At 41.8% G+C, this 26304-nt stretch overlaps 1 protein-coding gene across 2 annotated transcripts in view; it reads left to right on the top strand.

Moving 5' to 3' along the window:
- mark1 (MAP/microtubule affinity-regulating kinase 1) overlaps positions 1–26304 on the top strand; it is a 97492-nt gene that overhangs the window by 42618 nt on the left and 28570 nt on the right. For both annotated transcript variants that reach the window (XM_004914790.4, XM_002936023.5), the window contains exons 3-6: positions 2319–2372; positions 15210–15258; positions 15937–16002; positions 20981–21051. In XM_004914790.4, the coding sequence (XP_004914847.1) occupies positions 2319–2372; positions 15210–15258; positions 15937–16002; positions 20981–21051 (240 nt within the window). The remainder of the gene's footprint in view (positions 1–2318; positions 2373–15209; positions 15259–15936; positions 16003–20980; positions 21052–26304) is intronic.

Below are 26304 nucleotides of genomic sequence, written 5' to 3'. Positions count from 1 at the left end.
AAATAGCATAGAAACAAAAGGGGAAGGCAAGGAGGGTAGACACTGATGCGTGTTACACATTGCCTTGACGTTTCCTGCATTTCCCTGTGGGCCTGTAACCGCCGTTAGGGAGACCGGTGCTGAATGCAATAAAAAGTGAACAAAACCTATTTTTATTGTGTTCAGCATTGGTCTCTGGATCCCTGGGTACCAAGTCAGAGGGAAAGCACGTGATCAAGTAACGGAAGAAGATATATATGTGCGTGAAGGCTCAAAAATAGCTTTCAGGCCTTGTATACATCCATTATTATCATGAGTATCCTAGTGTATAGATGGCCATAGAGGTACTGATAACATTCATCATTCCATTTGACTCTGCATATGCTGGCCAGATGATCCAGGCATATATTTCTGTACAGATATCGGATCCTTTATCCGAAAACCCATTATCCAGAAAGGCCATCTCCCATAGACTCCATTATAAGCAAATAATTCTAATTTTTCAACATGATTTCCTTTTTCTCTGTAATAATAAAACTGTACCTTGTACTTGATCCCAACTAAGATATAATTACCCCTTATTGGGGGCAGAACAGCCCTATTGGGTTTATTTAATGGTTAAATGATTCCCTTTTCTCTGTAATAATAAAACAGTACCTGTACTTGATCCCAACTATGATATAATTACCCTTTTTGGGGCAGAACAGCCCTATTGGGTTTATTTAATGGTTAAATGATTCCCTTTTCTCTGTAATAATAAAACAGTACCTTGTACTTGATCCCAACTAAGATATAATTACCCCTTATTGGGGGCAGAACAGCCCTATTGGGTTTATTTAATGGTTAAATGATTCCCTTTTCTCTGTAATAATAAAACAGTACCTGTACTTGATCCCAACTATGATATAATTACCCTTTATTAGGGGCAGAACAGTCCTATTGGGTTTATTTAATGGTTAAATGATTCCCTTTTCTCTGTAATGTATGTATGTATGTATATCTTTATTTATAAAGCGCTACTTATGTACGCAGCGCTGTACAGTAGAATTCATTAATACAGACAGGGGGGTTAAAGATAATGGATAAATACAAAGTACAACAATAAATACAATAAATACAAAGTGCAGTTGCAATAAGAGTCAGAAACACAAGATGAAGGAGGTCCCTGCCCCGTAGAGCTTACAATCTATATGATGTAATAATAAAACAGTACCTGTACTTGATCCTAACTAAGATATAATTACCCCTTATTGGGGCAGAACAACCCTATTGGGTTTATTTCATGGTTAAATGATTCCCTTTTCTCTGTAATAATAAAACAGTACCTGTACTTGTTCCCAGCTAAGATATAATTACCCCTTATTGGGGCAGAACAGCCCTATTGGGTTTATTTAATGGTTAAATGATTCCCTTTTCTCTGTAATAATAAAACAGTACCTGTTCTTGATCCCAAGTAAGATATAATTACCCCTTATTGGGGGCAGAACAGCCCTATTGGGTTTATTTAATGGTTAAATGATTCCCTTTTCTCTGTAATAATAAAACAGTACCTGTACTTGATCCCAACTAAGATATAATTACCCCTTATTGGGGCCAAAACAATCCTGTTGGGTTTAATTACAGTTTAAATAATAGTAGTTAATGGGATTTAGTTAAAGTAGATTTAATGTAGGAGATCCTAATTACCCCAGGGCCGAGCATTCTGGATAATGGGTCCCATACCTGTACACGGGTATCGGACCTTTTGGTCCAGTTGGGTCTGGGTACGGATCAGCCCATGTATTATTGCCTTAACTGAATCAGAATGATGGCTGCAAGAGGGCAGGCAATTATTTGATGGGGTGATAGTCAGATCACCCAGGGGCCATTGCATTGCAGGGTCTTACAGCAACTTGATATCAAAGTGATAGTGACACATTCCATATTTATCATGGAGGTGTTACTATGGCTTTAATAAGTTCTATAAGGGTGAAGACACACTGGGCTACTAGTAGCCGCTACTTTTTCAATGCTGTAAACTCCAGGAAATCCCCTGCCATAGACAATACTGAGAATTGCCTCTGCTAAAACACACATAGAGACAATTATCAGTAAATGATCAGCATTGTCTATTTTAGTAGCCACGACAAGTAGCTGCTACTAGTAAGAGAAACTTTGGCTGTGTCATTGTCCCATTGGGATTATCCCATCATGCATTTTTGTTAAGAAATCTGTCATTCTGTGTTTGTATCATGTCCCCCAGTGTCTAGGCCAGCCCTAATCTGGAGGAAGCATTCCTATATAGCAGTGACAAACTCAATTTAATTTCTAATGAAAGTTCTCTGCTCTTTTCTTTCCAGGTGGCGGTGAAAATCATCGATAAAACGCAGCTAAATCCCACCAGTTTACAAAAGGTACGGCTGATCTAAAATCATATTTTTGCCTTATGTGCCTGCACTTGTTTGGTGATATATGATCTATAGCCTGCGCCGGCACTTGGAGAATAAGGCACCTTGCTGGGTGTCACATGACACTAACTGCAGAGCAGGACAGCCTATCATTTTCCACAGTTAGCAATGTTTATGCTGACAGCATAAATGCCTTTAAACAGGCTTGTCTCTCAGTCCCTGCTTGTTGCCATGGAGATAGCACAAAGATGTGTAATTTAAGAATCAGGGGAATCACGCCGTTTGATCCCAAGTTGCTGCTGACTTCACGTGTCATGTGACAGAGCGGGGCTGACAGTTTGAAGCAACCTCAGAAGAGCCCACATCGGAATGATTAGCTAGCAACACACACAGGCCTTGATTCTGTATGCCCTTTCTAAGCTCATGGATATTCTGTTTTAAAGTAGTTGGTCACCTTTGAGTTAACATTTAGTATGATGTAAAGAGTAATATTCTGGGAGAATTTGCAATTGGTCTTCATTTTTTATTATTTTTAATCATTTCACTTTTTGTTCAGCAGCTCTACTGTGTGGAGCATCTGGTTGCTAGGGTTCAAGTCACCTTAGAAACCAGGGAGTGGTTTAAATAAGAGACTGGTATATGAATAAGAGAGGACCTGGATAGGAAAATAAGTTATGAAAAGTAACAACAATAAACCTGTAGTCTCACAGAGCAATAGTTTTTGGCTGCCGGGGTCAGTGACCCCCATTTGAAAGCTGCAAGGAGGTAGAAGAAGGCAGCAAATAATTTAATTATTTTTTGTATTGATATACGTGTTCTACTATTGGGATACTGTGCATCTACTATTCAGGTATGTACAATGTATGGATATTGTGTACTCTTAAGAGTGTATATGTTACAAGGAATCTGATAGGAGCTTTGTCACACTTTGGAGCCGATTCATTAAAACACGAGTTCGAATCCCGAATGGGAAAAATTCGGATTGGATACGATAATTTCTGAAGATAGCATATCTTGAAATATCATGAAAATGCTTACGAAAAATTGTATTAGTCTCGATAATAACGTATTGGCGATCCGAAAGTCACAAAATTTTCGTACCAAACGTTTGTAAACTGCGGCAGAACCTTTCCGAATTTTTTGCGCAAGCGTACGAAAAAGTCGTGCGGGCGTGCGAATAAACGCTACGCTCCGAGTGTTCGTGTCTTAATAAATCTCCCCCTTTGTGTGATTGGCTTAAATTCATTTCAATAGTCTTATGTCTTTGTTGGCATACTTGCCTATGATTAAGTACCCAGATGGGGCTCGAAATGCATAAGATGTGTAAAGATATGGACCATATAAAAGCAATGCCTGATATTGGTGTCATAAGTAAAAACAAAAAAAACAAAAACTGACATAAAGCTGTAAAGTGAGCCTTTATTTTTATATATGTAATTTGCTATAAATATGAATGTGGTAAAAAAATAAATGATAGGCACAGATGCCCTTTAATCTGTTTGGGTAGCTGTGTGTTTAGTGGCTTATTGCAGCTTGTTGTAGCAAGCAACACAGCAGCCCTGGGCAATACAGATGAATTTTAAAACAGACCCAAACTGTCTTCATGGCAATCGTTTTATTGGATAAGACTTTATACATTTTATTTTGGAACTACGGCTCTCCATCTCATACATCTTCCTCTACGTTTGCCCCATTGGGGAAGGGTTAACAGACGCAAGGGGTGACTCAGTTGTGACTTCAGTCCGGGCTCATTAATGTTGCATGATAGAACGCCTGTCATATGGGAATGGGATCGGCCATGCAGAGAGGACATGAGAAATAGGATGATCACTTTACCTTTAATTCTCTTCTTACTGGCAGAACTTGTATTTTTTTTTTTGCAGCAAAACATTTGATTTGGAATGTTTATTCCTATGCGTTTGTGGTTGGAATACACTGACTGCACTCGGGTGTATTATGTACCAAAGCCATGAATTACCAGTAAAATATGTACTTAGTCATGGCGCTTGGGGATGTCACACAATGCCAGGGGTTGGGAACCCCAGCAATTTATTTCCCCTATTCATTTAACTAAAAAAACTTAGCTCCGGGTCCTGTATAAATCACTCTGCATATAACATTGTATGTGTGTATTGTATATTTTTACCCTTCTTTATCTAGGTTTCCCCCTGTATGAAGTCTGAGAGTCAGATTCGTGACCCAAGGATAGGTTTAGAAATAATTATGCAACTTTGTGGAACGGGGTAATGATGATAATCCTTTAACAGACGCATTTTTAAAAAGCATTGCTTTATATAATTACAAAGCTCAGTAATTTCTAATATCCTTATAATTTACAGTAGGGGGTACATTATCCCTTATAATACATGAGTGATACTCAGAGTTCCCTGTATAACTCAGCCTGCAGCCTTGTGCCTTTATATGGGCACAGAACCCCTCAGTGACTGCTAATATCCTTATCATTTACAGTAGGGGGTACATTATCCCTTATAATACATGAGTGATACTCAGAGTTCCCTGTATAACTCTCTTGTGCCTTTATATGGGCACCGAACCCCTCAGTGACTGCTAATATCCTTATCATTTACAGTAGGGGGTACGTTATCCCTTATACAGTGATACCCTGTTCAGCACTGGCCGTAAATTATGCTCAAAATGCAGCGAGGAGGCTATTTCCCGGATGGAGACTGCACAAATGCATATCTCTTTGTTGCATTAAAAAAAAGCTGCTAATAAAATTAAGGAAATGCTCTGTGTGCTGCTAAATTATTCAGCAATGCGTTGGTTCCATTAGTGAGGGATTGGTATTGAGCAGATTGTAAAAATGTTCTTAACATTCACTCAGGGACAGCTCTGTCTGCAGCCCCAGCATTTATTGTTAAGTGAGTCTATATGGCCGAGGTTCATACTTGTGAGCCAGTGCGGCCATTGTGTGGGGGGGGGGCACCCCAGTTTGTTATACAGTGACTGCTGCAGGGAGCGGCCTGATTTTATTATAACATGGGATTGGGTGGAAAGGGTAAAGCATGTTTGGCTTATTTGGCAACCCACATTTTGGCCCTGCACCCATCCATTGGGGCCAGCCGAGACCCATTGAAGGAGGGGAACAGTAGCATACCAATGTGCTTCTCCCCTCACGGAATATTCTAACCTGCCTGATTGATATCTGGCCTATTTCAGATAAGCTGCCTCTGTAAGCTCAAATCAGCCCGTGTAAGGCCACAGCATCGCTCCTTATGGTCACTGCCTTGCTTCTAAATAATAATAGCCTAAACTGTGACTGCACCAATACTAGCTTTGCCCTTCTACTCAAGGGGGTTTTGTAGCATTTTGTCACCCACACAGAGGCAAGAATTTGTGCAGGCTTTGCTCCTAGAGGTTTCCCCTGTATAGTTCTGGATAGGAGAGGGTTGCGGCTTTGCAGTTGCACTTTTTGGCATTTCCTGAATGGGATTCAGGTCTTGTCTGGTTGAGTTTGGAAATCCATCCCTGGAATGGGGTGGGATGAGGTTAGATTAGTAGGGGAACTTGGTGGCCAGGGGCAGTAACTGGGTGCATTGGAGACATAAATCAGTATGAAGGAGACCATAAAGGGACAACCTTGTTATAAAATTGCCTATTTCTAGCAACTTTTCCTTTGGTCTTCATTTTTTATTGTTTTTAAAGTATGTGCCTTGCTCTTCTGACTTTTTCCAACTTTCAAATGGGGGTCACTGACCCCAACTGTTACTCTGTGAGGCAACAAACGTATTATTACATTCTATTACTTACCTTTCTATTTAGACCCTCCTCTATTCATATTTCTGTCTCTTTCAAACCACTTCCTGGTTGCTAGGTGAAATTGGACTCTAGCAACCAGATAGCCGCTGAAATTCCAAACTGCAGAGCTGTTGTACAAAAAACTAAATAATTCAAAAACCACAAATGATAAAAAATGAGGACCAATTGCAAATTGTCCAAAAATTGCATTCTCTACATCAAACAAAAAGTGAGCAACCCATGTAAATGAATTTCTACCACCCCCGTTGGTGTTATTGTGTGTATGCAGCACGGGAGTATATTTACTATAACACACCATGCTGTATTCTTGCTTTCTAAACATTTTTGCCTCTTTTATGAAAATGCTCAGTGCAATTTTACGGAAATGTTCAGTGCAATTTTTCTCGTGATCTTGAGCTGAGGTTGCCATGGCAACTGTGCGACTGCCCCCCAGCCTTGTACAACACATTCACTTTTACCTGCCTGTCACTTGGATTGCAAACACTCACACCTCTCTTGCCAGGCACCAGGGAAAAGAAAGGGGCAAAATAGCACTTTACTCTTACATTGCCGGCGGAGCCCACAAAATGTCACGGCCTTTTGAATTTCTATTTGCAAGAGGTAAACACATTATTTTATATTTGTGTCAGCCATAGGGCTTTCCTTAGGAAATTTTAGCCCAAAAAGCAAACTCAGAATGAGCATTTTTTGTTTTTTTTTTTACATTAGTGTTTTCTAAGATATTTGCACTTTTAGACTTCTAGTACCAGGCTCTCAGTTCAGCAGCTATTTTTCATGTAGACCATAATGTTTTACACCCCTCCCCAAGCCACTTGATAACCCCCGGTCAGTCTAAAAGCCACCCCTGCTGCTCGATTCCCCCAGCCGCACTCTGCTTTCTCCTATACCCACTGCTCTGTAACGGCCCCTAACTATCTGCCCCTCCCCAGTGGTCCCAGAGGCACGTGGGGCATGTTTACTAACATTGGGATAAAGATCACTACCAATTAGCAATTACATTTGAACAGTCACCTACAAGTTGGAAAACAAAAGCAAAGATCCGATTGGTTGCTACCATATCTTAAAGTGGACCTGTCACCCAGACATAAAAAGCTGTATAATAAAAGTCCTTTTCAAATTAAACATGAAACCAAAATTCATTTTTATATGAACACATTCAATCCCATTATAAATGCATTTAAAAATCCCAGCTGTCAATCAAATACTGCATGCCCCGCCTCTATGCCTTAGGAATAGAGGCGGGGCAGACAAGTACTTAAACTTCCATTCAGCACTCACATTCTCCCTACCTTCTCACTATCTAATAGTGTAGCCAGTGCATGGGCCTGGGCATCAGGTCCCCCATTCTGGCACATACACAAGATTTTGGGGTAATACAAAGCTTGCCTTAATAACAGTGCCCACAAAATGGCAGCTGCCTGCTGGCTCTGATTGTATATTCCCAAGACTGAAGGAAACAAGATCTATATAATTTATATAGTATGTTAAGTGAATTTTGGTTAACAAACACAGTAGAAAAGAAATTGGAATTATTTCTTAGGGTGACGGGTCCGCTTTAAATGCAATTCATAATAGGCCTTGGTATTTCAAGTACACAGAGGCCCATGCCCCCAAAGTTCCAGCCCTTGCATCTTTAACCCTACCCAGGCACTTTGACGGTGACATTTTCTCAACTGGGAGCCTAGTATTAGCAGTCTAAAACTGCATATATTGCAGAAACTGCTAAAAATTAAAAATGAATGTACAATGCTAAACTGCATTTAAATCAATATTTTGGCTTTGCTTGGCCTTCCAGTGGTAACATTGACAAGGGAGTTTTGAACACTTATGGATGACCATAGGCCTCTTGTACCATAGGCCTTAGAGATACAGTACTTGCCTAATAATCAGATTCTCCTGAGGAAATGCAGACAGGTCCCAGGTGTATCGGACCCCTATACTGCCCAGCAGCAAACAGACCTGTACCCAGGAGCTGGGATGTGCCTAAGTGCATGTTGCCCCCCACCCCTTTAGCTATTAGCACAAATGTGTTAATGTGATTCTGGTGTGAGCTGTATAGAGAGGGGTGCCTAATTGGAGAAAGGCAAACTGATCACTTAATGGATACTTTGCCTTTAGTAGTATTGATTGGTGCTCCTGGGCGTTCAGGATGATTGTGCAGCTTTGTTCAGAGGCTTGCGGTGACCCAAATAAACAAATAGGCAATAATTAAATCAAATTTTCATTTTATATAGGTAAAAAAAAAAAAATGTGACCCCAATGTAAGGCAATGTGATTGTGTTCAGACCATGTTATATTAAAGGGTTAAGTATTCATCATATTTGATTAGTTTTCGTTATTTTTGTATTACATATGCGGTTGTGGATATATATATATATATATATATATATATATATATATATATATATATATATATATATATATATATATATATATAATATATTTTAATCCCAACAAAGCCAAATACAACAATAAAAACAGGGATGTAATTGTCACCACTAATGGTTCCATGTTAATTTAAGGCTACTAATTATTTGCAAACATTAACATGCTCTTTGTTGTTTGTTGATGTGTTGGACTTGGACCCGTGCTTCATTGCACAGTAGATAACCGCTCCAGAATTCTGGAGTCTGATGATAGGAGCAGCACTTCCCTGGTCTTTTGATCACTGTGGGAAAGTCAATTAAAGGAGAACAACCAAAGGATAATTTATATGCTGATAAGTGAACTATCTAAGAATCTTATTAAACTGTCAGTAAATATTGCCCTTTTAGGCCAGTGACACACAAAGAGATTAGTCGCCCCGCCATTAATCTTCTCTAGCAGTGGCCACTACTCTTCTCTGAATGTTTCCCTACCGGCGGTAATGTAACCATATGTTGCTTCGGCTTTCTAAAGTCACCCAACGGGCAATTTACGTTCTCGCCACTAGCATTCGAGGATATTAGTCACCACCACCATGATAAAGATAGCTAGAATCTCAGCCATAAAGCAGGGCAGGACTGCTGCTTCTAATGGGGGGATCAGATAGGATCTGTGCCACTGTGACAGAATGCTCTGTTATACAGATAGCTAGAATCTCAGCCATAAAGCAGGGCAGGACTGCTGCTTACAATGGGGGGTATCAGATAGGATCTGTGCCACTGTGACAGAATGCTCTGTTATACAGATAGCTAGAATCTCAGCCATAAAGCAGGGCAGGACTGCTGCTTACAATGGGGGGGATCAGATAGGATCTGTGCCACTGTGACAGAATGCTCTGTTATACAGATAGCTAGAATCTCAGCCATAAAGCAGGGCAGGACTGCTGCTTACAATGGGGGGTATCAGATAGGATCTGTACCACTGTGACAGAATGCTCTGTTATACAGATAGCTAGAATCTCAGCCATAAAGCAGGGCAGGACTGCTGCTTACAATGGGGGGGATCAGATAGGATCTGTGCCACTGTGACAGAATGCTCTGTTATACAGATAGCTAGAATCTCAGCCATAAAGCAGGGCAGGACTGCTGCTTACAATGGGGGGATCAGATAGGATCTGTGCCACTGTGACAGAATGCTCTGTTATACAGATAGCTAGAATCTCAGCCATAAAGCAGGGCAGGACTGCTGCTTACAATGGGGGGGATCAGATAGGATCTGTGCCACTGTGACAGAATGCTCTGTTATACAGATAGCTAGAATCTCAGCCATAAAGCAGGGCAGGACTGCTGCTTCTAATGGGGGGATCAGATAGGATCTGTGCCACTGTGACAGAATGCTCTGTTATACAGATAGCTAGAATCTCAGCCATAAAGCAGGGCAGGACTGCTGCTTCTAATGGGGGGATCAGATAGGATCTGTGCCACTGTGACAGAATGCTCTGTTATACAGATAGCTAGAATCTCAGCCATAAAGCAGGGCAGGACTGCTGCTTCTAATGGGGGGATCAGATAGGATCTGTGCCACTGTGACAGAATGCTCTGTTATACAGATAGCTAGAATCTCAGCCATAAAGCAGGGCAGGACTGCTGCTTACAATGGGGGGATCAGATAGGATCTGTGCCACTGTGACAGAATGCTCTGTTATACAGATAGCTAGAATCCCAGCCATAAAGCAGGGCAGGACTGCTGCTTACAATGGGGGGATCAGATAGGATTTGTGCCACTGTGACAGAATGCACTGTTATACAGATAGCTAGAATCTCAGCCATAAAGCAGGGCAGGACTGCTGCTTACAATGGGGGGATCAGATAGGATCTGTGCCACTGTGACAGAATGCTCTGTTATACAGATAGCTAGAATCTCAGCCATAAAGCAGGGCAGGACTGCTGCTTACAATGGGGGGATCAGATAGGATCTGTGCCACTGTGACAGAATGCTCTGTTATACAGATAGCTAGAATCTCAGCCATAAAGCAGGGCAGGACTGCTGCTTACAATGGGGGGATCAGATAGGATCTGTGCCACTGTGACAGAATGCTCTGTTATACAGATAGCTAGAATCTCAGCCATAAAGCAGGGCAGGACTGCTGCTTACAATGGGGGGGATCAGATAGGATCTGTGCCACTGTGACAGAATGCTCTGTTATACAGATAGCTAGATGGGTGGGGCAGTTGAGAAAGAAACACATATATAATTATAAGATAATTTGGGGCCCGGATGCACAATGAGGGCACATTCTCATGTATTTGGCTTTGAACTAGGGTTGGACTGGCCTGCAGGGGCCAGGGAATTGCCTTGTGGGCCCAGCAATGGAGCAGATGCCGCTGTAGGGTAAGGTCCATCAAGGCCCTGCTCCTAAGTAAGCTAATTGCTGCATAACATGCTGGTATATATACTATATATATATATATATATATGAATAAATAAATGATGATGATGGTAATGTGGCCCTGGTGATGGGCACATAGGGGGTTATTGTCCCCCTCTGTTTTCCAGCGGGTGTGTCTCTAGCGCTTATCCTAGAGAGACTTTTCCTTCTGACTGCCGTCATCCAGAAAGTGTGGAAAAGAATGTTCCGTGGGCTCTGGAGGGCCACATAATACAGCACGGCTGTTTCTAAAATTGGATTTTCTGTAGGTGTGTTGCCTTTTTTTCTACGAGAACAATGTAAACGTCGGGCGCCTTCTGCATGCTTACAGAGGCAGCGAAACAAGCGTGCCTGCAGTTGATTCATACTTCTAATTTTAGTCCAGTGAGAGCTCCGTTTCCATTGATTCCAAGGCATCAAATTCATTGTCTTCTGACCCCAAAGTCCCCTAAATGAGCTTTTTTTGGCTGAAAATCCTGCTGCACTTGTACTCATTGTTTCTATTCATATTTGGCTGAGTGCAGCTACACGGAGTAAGCAACGTATATATCCTATAATAACGGGGGCCACGGGGGCCAGCACGTGCGCGGCTCATTCTGTCAGGGTTAAAGAGTTAGTAATTAGCCAGCGGGGCCGCTGTGCCTAATCACCAGCGAGGAAATGTCACCGCTGTAACCTTCCATCTGAGTGGCACGCGGATTCTGTACCATGCATCGGCAATTAGTGCGCACATCACACAACGATGATTCAGACGCGCTCGGTTATAAATGGCAGTTTCTGCCTCCTATAAAAAATCTATAGGAATAATGTTCATTACATGCCAGAGAGGAAAAGTGCTTTTTTTTTAAGGAATCTGACCCGGAAGTGTTTCCTATACAGGTATGGGATCCCTTATCTGGAAACCCATTATCCAGAAAGCTCTGAATTATGGAAAGGCCATCTCCCATAGACTCCATTATAAGCAAATAATTGTAATTTTTAAAACTGACTCCCTTTTCTCTGTAATAATAAAACAGTACCTGTACTTGATCCCAACTAAGATATAATTACCCCTTATTGGGGGCAGAACAGCCCTATTGGGTTTATTTCATGGTTAAATGATTCCCTTTCTCTGTAATAATAAAACAGTACCTGTACTTGATCCCAACTAAGATATAATTACCCCTTATTGGGGGCAGAACAGCCCTATTGGGTTTATTTAATGGTTAAATGATTCCCTTTTCTCTGTAATAATAAAACAGTACCTGTACTTGATCCCAACTAAGATATAATTACCCCTTATTGGGGGCAGAACAGCCCTATTGGGTTTATTTCATGTTTAAATGATTCCCTTTTCTCTGTAATAATAAAACAGTACCTGTACTTGATCCCAACTAAGATATAATTACCCCTTATTGGGGCAGAACAGTCCTATTGGGTTTATTTCATGGTTAAATGATTCCCTTTTCTCTGTAATAATAAAACAGTACCTGTACTTGATCCCAACTAAGATATAATTACCCCTTATTGGAGGCAAAACACGCCTATTGGGTTTATTCAGTATTTAAATGATTTTTAGCAGATTTAAGTTATGGAGATCCAAATTACGGAAAGATCCCTTATCCAGAAAATCTCAGGTCCCGAGCATTCTGGATAACAGGTCCCATACCTGTACATTATATATATATTCCATGGCTTTCATAAATGCTATCTGTGTGGCTGTCCTGTATTCACTGCACTGCAGGTTCTAACTCCTGAGACAATGTAGCAGAAGCCAGGCCTGGAGGAGAACAGACTCCCGCTGCATTGTTTCGAGAGGAACATATAAATCAAATACTGCTTTAAGTAGCAATTACCTCCCACGTGGCTTCTAGGTGAATACTACTCTTTAGTTGCGACAGCTGGAAATATCCGTCCAGTCACGAGCTATTAAATATCTGGCCAATCAATAGAGCCATAAAAGAAACTGTTGCGCAGCCATTTTCTCGAAACAGGATGACTTTGGTTTCGCTGACCTGACCGGCTTTTAACGGACTCGTCATTGCCAAGGCAGAGTCAGAGCAGCCCGCTGTCTCTATTAGGCCCGTTTATCTCGCTGCAAGGGCAATAAGTGGACCTGATCTTAGATGTTCTGGGAGGGAAAATAGTCCGACGATCAATTTGCAATCTCATAATGGGCAGTTTTCCGACTTTACTATCCCCGGAGGGTGATTTGTCTAAGAAGAAAGTGTTCCGGACCTTACAGAAAATAGTATGTGGGGTTGGGAAAAGATTGCCAGAATCTGTTCTATGTAAATGCAATAGGCTGCTGTCTCTTTAAGGGTGAAGACACACGGAGCTACCAGTAGCCGCTACTTTTTCAAGGCTACTAAACACCAGAAAATCCCCTGCCATAGACAATACTGAGAATTCCCTCTGCTAAAACACACGTAGAGACAATTATCAGTAAATGATCAGCATTGTCTGTTTTAGTAGCCACGACAAGTAGCTGCTACTAGTAGCTCCGTGTGTCTTCACCCTAAGGGCTCTGGTACACGGGGAGATTAGTCGCCCGCGGCAAAACTCCCTGCTCGCGGGCGACTAATCTCCCCGAGTTGCCTTCCCTCTGCCATCCCACCGGCGAACATGTAAGTCGCCGGCGGGATGGCAGACGCGGCGGGGCGATTTCGGGAAATCGCCGAAAAAGCCTCGCGAGTCTTTTTCGGCGATTTGCGCGAAATCGCGCCGCCGCGTCTGCCATCCCGCCGGCGACTTACATGTTCGCCGGTGGGATGGCAGAGGGAAGGCAACTCGGGGAGATTAGTCGCCCGCGAGCAGGGAGTTTTGCCGCGGGCGACTAATCTCCCCGTGTACCAGAGCCCTAACAGTTACAGTTACAAGTAATTTGCTTCCTCTTCAAGGAGCTACATAGTTATACCTCCAAGTACATTTATTTGTTGTGGGAGTATATCATTCTGTAGCCACACCCTTCTGGTCAGACACGCCCTACCCGCGTTTTGTGCCGCAATGCCTCTGCCATGTGGAGCCGATCAATAGATTGCTAATTGGAAGAGAGTCATTGAACAGAGTAGAAAGCAGTAAACAAAACAATTAGAGGGATCTTAACTATTTGAAGGTTTTCGGTTTCATACCGCAGTAACCCTTTGGGTGCTGGCTGCTTTTAGTGTTTTGTTTTTTTATTTGAGCTTAGACTTCTTGGGCTGATTAAAAGTAAAAACAATCTATATTTATTCCTTATTGGAATCACATATGTAAAGATTTCACTTGCTGCCCATTATTCCATAGTCATTGGTTTGGAACGATTTAGTTACTGAAAGACTCTCATTGGTCAAGGAGGTAAAGGGCATGTTTGTATAGTTAATTTTAACTCCCTACACTTTTTGGGGTCCCCCGCACAGGTCACTCTTCCCCTACAAATGGTAATATTCCTACAGGGTACTCCCCTTTTCTGTTAAAGCACTGCACCCGGGTTGTTGTTCACCATGTCTGCCCATGTCATATGGAAGCCTGGGCAGCATATGGGACAAGGCCAGACATGGTGGACTATAAAACATATAGTAGTGTAGCCCCCAGGTCCCATATGAAGGTAAAGTATCTCCCATATTGATGTTAGTAGGGTGTATTTTGGTCTGCCCCCTCCTCTTGACAAACGGCCCTGTAACCTCTGCCCACTGATTTAGCCGCCAATGTCCACCAGCAGGCTGTTTGTGCCTCTGGGTACTGGGAATGCCAGGGGGGCTGTAAGGTGCCACAGACAGTCACTATTTATTGGGCTGCTGGGGGGCTGTTTGGGCCTCTGGGTACTGGGAATGCCAGGGGGGCTGTAAGGTGCCACAGACAGTCACTATTTATTGGGCTGGGGGGGCTGTTTGTGCCTCTGGGTACTGGGAATGCCAGGGTCTATTTGGATTGCCAGTCCGGGCCTGTCCCAGTTACATAGGGTTGAAAAAAGACCAGAGTCCATCAAGTTCAACCTTTCCAAGTAAACCCAGCACCATCAAACCTATACTTACCTATCTATACACTCACATTGTGTTATTTTTATTACACACCCTTGAGGGCATATACAGAAAACATCTCTGTTAGTTCCTATCTCATTAGGAGTGTAACAGAACACTAGGCAGAGAAATAAATGTTTAGGAAGGCCTATGTGGCTGTAATGAAGCATTATAGCTCTGGAGTCTGTCAGACTGCCTACTTGTGGCAGTCCCAAAGCAGCACAACGGCCATGAATATCCTGTAAATTATATCCTTGGTGCGTAACTTAATTTTTGTCTTTCTGTTTCTGACAGTTGTTCCGAGAAGTCAGAATAATGAAGATCTTGAATCACCCGAATATAGGTAAGCAATGGCCATTCTCTGATAGAGATATAAACAGATGTTTATTGACCATTATGATGTTATTGTCATACAGGTATGGGGTCTAATACCTGGGAACTTATTATCCAGAAAACTCTAAAATTCATTATACCCATTATTTGGTAATTTAGGGGAAAATTTATTTTTTCCCCCTAAATAAACAGAAATAATGGGTATAATGAATTTTATATATATATATATATATATATATATATATATATATATATATATATATATATATATATATTATATATATATATATATATATATATATATATTATATAATATAATATATTTCAGGACGGTTAATGCTTTCCAACCAGTTTCTAGAACTGTGCACCAGTTACACCAAATATCTATGGCTGGTGGAAGCTGTCTGTATCTTTCTGTCTGTCTTTCTATTTCTCTTTCTATCATCTATCCATATATAGATTCCACCCACCATACATATTTGGGAGTGTACTAGCGCAAAGTTGTAGAAACTGGTCAGATAGCATTAACCGGCCTGATTGGTTGCTGTGGGTTACTAGACTTGGAGCAAACTTTGTGCCTGTTATTACATTGCTGTCAGTTTGACAGAGCCCTATTCAGAAGTTTTTATGCTACACTTTGGAGTGATTTAAAAATAAATAAATAAAATCATGGTTTTATTTTTTTCAGTAAAACTTTTTGAAGTCATTGAAACAGAGAAGACCTTATATTTAATAATGGAGTATGCTAGTGGAGGTAAGTACCTTTATTCGTGTAGTACTCCATATGCTGGTACTCATTGTACAGAGGATAAATAAGCAGCCCTAGATATAAGCACATAGCAAGGAATCTAGGTATGAAAACCTTACAGTTATCCTTACAATTAAAGCAAGAGGCAGTGGCAAAACACACATTGCCCACCCTGGCACTGTGGGAGCTGCCCAGTAGAATGTGATATTGCCAGATATGACAGTGTGGGTCGGGGCCAGGAATATGGATTTAGGAGAAGACAAACACATTTAAACAGGCAGAAGAGCTGGAAGTCTAACAGTGAGATATCCAAAGGGTTAAAAGAACAGTAACACTAACAAATTGAAGTGTGTAAGAGTAATCACAATATAGTATACTGTTACCCTGCTTTGGTACAGCTGGTGTGTTTGCCTCAGAAAGACTACTAACAAAGTTGCTGTGTAGCCATGGGGGCAGCCATTCTGAGGAGAAAAGGCACAGTTTACATAACAGATAACGGATAAAACACCATTGTATTCTACAGAGCGTATCTGTTATCTGCTATGGAACCTGTGCCTTTTCTCCTTATATCCAATGGCTGCCCCCGTGGCTACACAGCTGCTTAGTTATATAAACTATAGTAGGGTTTCTATAGCAAGCACTCAATTTTTACCACTGCAGGGCAACATTACATTACATTATATTATAATTACTTTAAAACACTTGCATTTTTTGTTGTTACTGTTCCTTTCAGTAGAATTGTAGTCACAGGTTAGGGTAGGTAGCAATCGGAAAAGACAGGAGTTAGAAGTCAGAAAAAAAATCATTATAGCATACCCAGGAAGGAAACACTGGACCCATACAAATACAGATATGGAATCGTGTTTTCCGCAAACCTGTTATCCAAAAAGTTCAGAATTACGGGAAGGCCTTCTCACATAGAAACCCTTTTCAATCAAATCAAATAGAGTTTTTAAGATCCAAATTACAGAAAGACCCCAGATCTAGAAAACCTCAGGTTAGTCTGCATAACAGGTCCCATACCGGTGTACTGAATTAGGCACCAAAAGCACCACCATACAGTGATGTCATGACATCATGCCAGGATGGGCACAGTGATGTGGGCGCAGTTGCTATGAACTTGTGCTCTTGTGGTTCCCCTTTGAGATAACTTTTAGAATAATGTAGAGAGTGCTTTTCTAAGACAATTTGCAATTGGTCTTCCTTTTGTATTATTTGTAGTTTTTTTCTTTCAGTTATTTCACTTTTTATTCAGCAGCTTTCTAGTTGCTAGGGTCCAAATTACCTTAGAAACCAGGGAGTGGTTTGAACAAGAGACTGGTATATGAATAGGACAGGTACTGAACAGTAAAATATGTTATAAAAAGTAACAATAAAATTGTAGCCTCAAGGAACAGTAGTTATTGGCAGCTGGGGACAGTGGCCCTCCAATTTGAAAGCTGGAACGTGTTAGTAGAGGAAGGCAAATTATAAAAAAAACTATATGAAATAAATAATGAAGAGCTGTTGAAAAGTTGCTAGGAATAGGACATTCTATGTGTCGTTTAAAGGGGTGGTTCACCTTAATGTTAGCAGTAAGTATGTTACCACCCCTTTAAATGACGCAACACAAAGTTATGGGGAGCGGAACCTTTCCCCCATCAAATCTGACCATTATATGTAATGAGTCTTTAACAGCAATATTGTCAGATGTATAAAGTGTATTTTATTCTAAGGGCCCCTCCCATTTGTATGAGTGGGGTATTCGGAAACCAAAGGTCTCTGCCTCCAGATGGTCCCTCTCATGGAGCATATTAAACTCTACTTATTTGAGCCTATTTTGCCCTGTTTAGGGATGTGTTTGCTGAGCCTGCACTGTATGGCATTACAGCATTATAGACCATTAATTCTTATAGTGGCGTTTCCACTGACTCTTCGCTAAAGCATTTCCGCCGAGCTTTACTATATTTATATTGATCAAAGAAAATAGCTACGAGAAAAAAAAAAATTAACAAGCACTTTGCTGTATTTGGAAATGATATTTCCCAAGGAAAAAACTCCTTCCTGGCTCCTATAAATTGTCTCCATCAATATCAAGTAGAACCTCAGCATATCCCCTTTATAGACTGTCTTTATTATTTACATTTTTTTTTTTTTTTTTTAATTATCATTCCTATTCTACATTTTTTCACCTTTCCAGTGGGGGGTCACTGACCCCGTCATCCAAAAACCTGTTGCTCTATGAACTTACAGTTTTAATATTGTTACTTTGTATTACTTATCTTTGTATTCAGTCCCTCTCCTTATTCATGTTCCAGTCTCTCATTCAAACTGGTTGCTAATGTAAGCAAGACCCTAGCAACTAGCTGTTGAAATTCCAAACTTGAGAGAAATTGAACAAAAAGCTTAACTGAAAAAACAGAAAAAAAATACAATTTGTCTCAATGTCACTGTCTTACATCGTACTAAACCTTAATTTAAAGGTGAACAACCCCTTCAAGAAGAATGAATTCTAATGGTGTCTGGGCCCCATCCCAATAAGGGTGAAGACACATGGAGCTACTACATGTGTTTAAGCAGAGGCAATTCTCAGTATTGTCTATGGAAAGCTATTTTCTGGGGTTTAGTAGCCATGAAAGAGAAGCTGCTACTAGTAGCTCAGTGTGTCTTCACCCTTAAGGACCTTTTTTGCCCACCTTGCTACATGCAGCCTGGTTAATTCATAGACTGAATCTTGCTCCCCGATCTTCCCAGTTCTCTGGCCACAGGCATGTTTTCTCTACTGATGTCCAAAACGTGTTCTTAGTTGAGCCGAAGGTCATCGTTTAGGCTCCAGTAATCTGATTCTATCTGCAGGAAAGACACTGTGCACTTTGTGTTTTGTTCTCCCTACACAGTGATTAAATATGCCTGTCCGATCAATACTGCCAAGAATATCCAAAATGGCAAGCAGAGAGGCTTCTGTAAATTATTTAAACCTACTTATTTTTAAGTTGTGCATAGGGGAGACCATAGTTCTAGTGGAGTATTTAGTCCGGCAGTTTCCAGACCTCTATCCTACACTGCCCCACCCCAGGAGATCCTCAAGGGAGCACAGTTAATATGGGAAAAACTAGATGATGGGTCAAGCTAGCCAATGCTCAAATTATCCCCCCCTATGCTGTTAATTGATCCCCCTCAACTGCAAGGGGTTGTGTGTGGTTGCCTTCTTCACATAGAAAACCTGAAGACAATCTAGCAGAGTAGCAGGCAGCTCTTTACTCCTGAGGATACTTTTATCCCCAGTCAAATGATATCCAAAATAAGTGTAAAGGATTATTCTGAGGATTCCACCCCAAACGGAGAAAAGTTGCCTCCTGTGGCAAAATAAAAAGGTTTAATATGGTCTGCTTCTCTCTACCTGTGTTTTGTAGACACCGGGCCCGGCAGTACAACTAGCTGCGGATTAGAGAGGATCCGCTTCTTTTCCCCCTGCCTACAAACCACAGGTGGAGAGAAGGGAACCCTACACAAAGTCTGACTATACCCTAAGGGGTAGCATTAATGGCAGCACTTATCTGTTAAACTAACTGGCTGCCATTTCTGAATGGGTCTGTCATACAGGCAGCTCACATTTTGCCATTATGTGCTTAGTGTCCATTGCTGGCTTCGGTAGTGGCAACCCACAGATTAATTTGCTGGTTTTCCCTTGGAGCAGGGGTCCCCAACCTTTTTCATCTGTGAGCCACATTCAAATGTAAAAAGAGTTGGAGAGCAACACAAGCATGAAAAATGTCCCTGGGGGTTACAAATAGGGGCTCAAATTGGCGATTTGGAAGCTTTATGTGGACTGGAAGCCTACAGGAGGCTCTGTTTGGCAGTACACCTGGTTTTTATGGAACCAAAACTTGCCCCCAAGTCAGGAATTCAAAAATAAGCACCTGCTATGAGGCCACTGGGAGCAAAATCCAAGGGGTTGATGAGCAACGTGTTGCCCCCGAGCCACTGGTTGGGGATCACTGCCTGGGAGGAAGGGACGGCATTCATTTTGCATAAGCCTCCTTATACGTCTCTGGAAACTCAAAAAAAAGGCCACTCTAAGGCAGGCTGTATTTTTCCTTTAAACCAAAAAGCCATCACATTCTCCCTCTTATGCACTTAGCATCATCTCCCTAACCATTAAAGATAAAGTAATGATGCTTTCACGCATTGTTGGAGTAGATGATGACCCACACCACAGGCATCCCAGTTTCATTCAAGGTTCCTCTGCTATAACCATTTATATTTGGGCAGTAGGGGAGCTCATAAAGAAAAAGGATGGGAGTTCCCCCCAAACAATGAAAAGTAATAAGGATTAAAACTCATTTATTTAGGACAATGAAAAGCCTAACGCCTTGGGGAGCTCTGCCCTATTGGGTGTAGGACTGCTGTCAGTAGCAAACGTCAGATCTCTTTCTACCAAGGCAGGTCTGTTAAGCTGGCCATACACGCACCGATAATATTGTATGAAACGAGGTGCGTGTATGACGGCTCGACGAGGTGACTGATATCGCAAGGCTGCAAATATCGCTGATCGGTTACAGGTTAAAAGATTTTTATTGGGTGCCATTGAAGGTGCCTGAGCAAAATGGACGTTCAAGGCTGAATCGGCAGAAGGAGGTAGAATCCCAATTCTTTCTACCTCCATATCTGACGATTCAGCCCTGAACGACAGTGGAGGGTGAGAACGATCTTTAGTGCGACCAGTGGTTGCATGAAAGATCGAAACAGGTGCATTCAATACCAATTATGTTTACAAAGGGAAGTAGTCTGTGTGTGTTAGTGTGCATTCTGTGATAAAACCTATATATATATATATATATATATATATATATATATATATATATATATATATATATATATATATATACTGTATGTGTGTATGTATGAATATTATTTGTATGTATGATAGAGCATGAACATCTGAATGAAATGTTTACTTGAAGAGCCGCTCTCTGTATCTAATAAATTGTCCATTCCTTTGCAGGAGAGGTGTTCGATTACTTAGTGGCACATGGAAGAATGAAGGAGAAGGAGGCGCGGGCGAAATTTAGGCAGGTATGGGAGAGACTGAGCTTGAACTATTCTGTGTTATGGTGCTGTCACCATCTCTGTACTCACACAAACAGCCAGGCTTTCTAGCCGAGCTGGAATTCATTAGCTACATTTGTTTTTTATTTAATTCGGATGATTCCTGCCTGAAACCCGACTCGCCCCGAGATGGTTTGTAGCGTCAGGCAAGAGCTATTTTTAGGCCTGTGTTAATAGCTTGTGGTGAGCTTTGCTTCCTTCGCTGCTTACCATTTTGGTCCTAAGCTGCTCCTACAGCGAACGTGGAATGTGGCCTTGAAAGAGACAGCTTCATCCGCTCCTTCTTCCCGTCTCTCTGTCACTGGGAGAAACACGATCTGCTGGATGAGGTGTCCTCTAAGGATGCTAGTGATACTGTCTGTCTCGGTGTCCTCCTAGTGCACAGAAATACGGCGTCAGAACTATATTTATATATACTCTGACCTACATAATCATTTTGCCATGGGAATGTAAGACCGAACTTTAGGAAATGCTGTACGTAGTCTTCCCTTTCCAAGTGCCCTTTAAGTGCAACTGAAGTCCTAAGGTAATGTGCTTAACAGAATGTGCTTATACCAGGACACCAAATTTAGCCCCTCCAAACAAACCTCAGTGTACTTATGTACACATACCCAGGCCTGGACTGGCACTGGATCTGTGGATTCTGGCCAATGCCAGAGGGGCTGCTGTAAGATGCCATATACAGTCACTATTTATTGGCCTTTGTGTACTTGAAATGCCAGGGCCTTTTTTGATCCCAGTCTGGATCTGCACATACTTATACAGACCTATTTATACACTTACATATATACATTATATACACCAGGGGTCCCCAACCTTTCTTACTCGTGAGCCACAGTCAAATGTAAAAAGACTTGGGGAGCAACACAAGCGCCATTAAAGTTCATGGAGGAGCCAAATAAGGGCTTTGATTGGCTATTAGGCAGCCTCTATGCACCCTATCAGCTTACAGGGGGCTTTATTTGGTAGGAAATCTTGTTTTTATTCAACCAAAACTTGTCCCCAAGTCAGGAATTCAAAAATAACTACCTGGTTTGGGGGCGCTTAGAGCAACATCCAAGGGGTTGGGGAGCAACATGTTGCCCCTGAGCCACTGGTTGGGGATCACTGATATACACATACTTAAACTGCCTATAGGTTTTAAGATCCCTAGAGCCTTTGAAGGCATTAATAGTATCTTCCATCACAGCATCACCCAGCAGGGCATTCCCCAACCTCTCTGCCCTCACCGTGAAGAAACCCCTGCACCGCTTCATATTAAAGCTCACGTGCTCAAATCTAAGGCTGAAAAACAGAGGTCAAGAATCAGCCCCTATGCTGGCATCAGCCGTCTTCTTTGCCTACACCCGGAACCATTGTGCCGGCCCGGGTGCAGCCACACACGTCCATTATCAGTGCAGTGGTTCCAGGTGCAGGCAAGTAAGACGGCTGATGCCAGCATAGGGGCTGATTCTTGACCTCTGTTTTTCCACAGGCCGAGAATCAGCCACGTTTTGCATCAGCCTAAAGGGGGCATCTGGTTCTTTGCACTTTTCTATGGGAAAAAGGTTTCCCCTCTTATCTGTCTAGAGTGTTTTCTAATGTACTTGTAAAGAGTAATCATGTCCCCTCACAAGCACATTTTCATCATAGAAAACGAATCCAACCAAGACAGTTAAACCCAGTATAAATCACATCCCCCTTACTAGTTTGGTTGCACATTTCTGCACTCTCTTCAGCTTGTTTATATCCTTATGCCCAACACTGCACAGCATACTCAAGGTGAGTCCTTAGGGTACACTTATAAAGAGGCAAAATTGTTTTTTCATCCCAGTTATTGCCCCTTTTTATGCAAGACGGAACTTTATTTGCTGTAGTAGCCACTGACCGACACTGCCTAGATTTGCACAGCTTGTTATCCACAAAAATCCCCAAATCCTTCTTAATTAAGGATCCCCCCAACGCACTACCATTTAGTGTATAACTCACATTTATGTTATTTCTACCCAAGTGCATACATAACCTTTCACTTATCAACATTGCACCTCATTTGCCAGTTTGCCGCAATTTAGTATTATCAGTAAAAACATAGACAGTACTTACATTCCCCATCTCCAGGTCATTAATAAACAAGTTAAAAAGCAAAGGGCCAAGGACAGGGACCCCCTTGCGGTGTGCTGATTAAGTCTGCCATACCATTCTGCTCTCAAACAGTATTAATTGGTACTAATCAGTATTGAAGGAGCATTATTGAAGGTACAGCATGTCAAATCTGCTCACACCTATGCAATATTTAATACAGACCACATCCCAGCTCTCTCAGAAGTCCAATTAAAAGGCTCCCATCCCATCTAAGCAACATCACAGCAACATTTCATATTATACAAGTCCTTTATCAAGCTGGCAGCTTGACCACTAGAGGCTCTTGTATTAAAGCTGCTCAGAATGCCTCTGCTGATGCTGGAAGAATGGCCCCTACAGCTCATATTAATTAGTGAAAATGTACAAAGCATTTTATTAAGGGACAATAAAAATGGAAAATAAAAGCTAACAATAAGAGAACCCTATTGGGTTTATTTAATGGTTAAATGATTCCCTTTTCTCTGTAATAATAAAACAGTACCTGTACTTGATCCCAACTAAGATATAATTACCCCTTATTGGGGGCAGAACAGCCCTATTGGGTTTATTTAATGGTTAAATGATTCCCTTTTCTCTGTAATAATAAAACAGTACCTGTACTTGATCCCAACTAAGATATAATTACCCCTTATTGGGGGCAGAACAGCCCTATTGGGTTTATTTAATGGTTAAATGATTCCCTTTTCTCTGTAATAATAAAACAGTACCTTGTATTGGATCCTAACCAAGATACAATTCTATTGTTCCTTAGACTTATGGTATGGAGATCTAAATTACGGAAAGACCCCATTATTTGGAACACCCCATGTCCCAAGCATTCTGGATAATAGGTCCGAAGCCTGTATTTAGTTCGTACGCACAGGCAGGGTGCATACCCACACACACAGGGGGTGCATGCCCCCCCCCCCACACACACACAGGGGGTGCATACCCACACACACACACACACAGGGGGTGCATACCCACACACACACACACACAGGGGGTGCATACCCACACACACACACACACAGGGGGTGCATACCCACACACACACACACACACACACACACAGGGGGTGCATACCCACACACAGGGGTCCATATACATACACACACGGGTCCATATACATACACACACACGGGTTCATATACATACACACACACACACACACACACACACACACATGGGTTCATATACATATACACACACACACACACACACACACACGGGTTCATATACATATACACACACACACAGGGGTTTCATACACACACACACACACACACACGGGTTCATACACACACACACACACACACACGGGTTCATATACATACATACACACACACACGGGTTCATATACATACATTCACACACACACACACACACACGGGTTCATATACGTACATACACACACACACGGGTTCATATACATACATACACACACACACACGGGTTCATATACATACACACACACACAGAGGTTGCATACACACAGGGGTTCATACACATACACACACACACACAGGGGTTCACACACACACACGGGTTCACACACACACACGGGTTCACACACACACACGGGTTCCTACAAAGATAAGAGTTGTTGCAGGTAATTGCCATAAAGGCTTTTAGGTCTGGAACCACCCTGTGTAACATTACCCTAAAACTACTGGCAGTAAAGCCGACAAAAATTCTTCACTGGAATGGAATATATATACCGGTGTGTGTGTGTGTGTGTGTATATATATATATATATATATATATATATATATATATATATACGGATAAACTCATTAGAAGCCGCACTCACGGGTCTTATGCAAACAAAACAGATTTTTTATTGCCAGGAGAGTGAACTAACGTTTCGGCTGTTGCACCAGCCTTTGTCAAAGTTGAAGCAACCAATGAGAACAAGCCATAAATACTGTGTATGGCGGGAAAATCAAACAAAGAAGTGGAAACAAATGTACGTGACGTGTACAATACACAAAACCCGTAATCCCACCCACAATTTCAACACTTATACAACATACATTAAAATGCTAACTATACGGTGGTAAAACAATGAGACCGATACCAAGATGTCAGGTATCCCTTCTAACACTTATAAAACATTCATTAAAATGCTGATTATACAGTGGTAAGACAATAAGGCCAATACCAGGATGTTAGGTATCGGTCATCAGGAAATTAGCAAAATAATTACAAAACAAAACACCAATATATAGATATTAACAGGGGGGTTGGAATCGGGTATAGACACAAGGGAAAAATATCTATAACCGAAAAACACCAAAAGACCAACAAAAAATATCATGAGGAAAGAAATAGAAGTAATGGAAATAATAAAGGTAAGGCAGTAAAAGTCGGGAAACAAGTGCAGCTATAGAGGAAAACATAGGACATACGTGTCACCAGAGAGAAAGATACATCGTGGAGAAAGGTAAGTAATGAACAAGAGATACAGTAATCATGTGAATAGCCTAAGCACCAAATTACATACATCAGCTACCGGAGCGTAGTTGTATTCCCCAGGGACCTAATGGTATCAGCGGCATCATGACAATCGGGCAATCAGATCAGATAGGAGCTATAGCCTATAGGATAGGGGTGGTGGCACACCAATAACTAAGTGGACAATATACTTACAGGTAGAAGTTCTATGTAAATGCGACATACAGCAGAACTGAGACCAGAGGATGAAGCACAGGCGAGTACTAGCTCAGAGGCCGTGATCCAGCAGTGGGTGGCAGCGCAAATAAAAGTGCCAGATCCGAGGCGCAGTCCAGGGTTAAGGTGTGCCATAGACACGTGGAGTCCTGACCAATAGATATTACAGTGTGTCGATCCACAAGCAACACCAACCGGTCCATGGACTAGGGAGACTGGTCAGCGCGTGTGGCACAGGAACCCGTAGTTGGTAGCGGGACTCAGACCAACACGGCTTTCCTATTATGTCTCCAATATTGTAAATACAAATAGGCAACATAGATATTGGAATAACATGGAATCTCGACAATAGTGCTTCTAGTAAACAGCGCCGAAGCCTTAGTGTGACTCTGGTACAGCCAGCAGGCAATCAACCTGCGTTAAATGTATACAGGATGCCCCGTTGGG

Source organism: Xenopus tropicalis, chromosome 5 (assembly GCF_000004195.4).
Source record: "Xenopus tropicalis strain Nigerian chromosome 5, UCB_Xtro_10.0, whole genome shotgun sequence".
In the NCBI taxonomy this organism is placed as follows: Eukaryota; Metazoa; Chordata; class Amphibia; order Anura; family Pipidae; genus Xenopus; species Xenopus tropicalis.
Note: the sequence above shows the minus strand (reverse complement) of the source record. Positions and strands in the feature narration are given on the sequence as shown.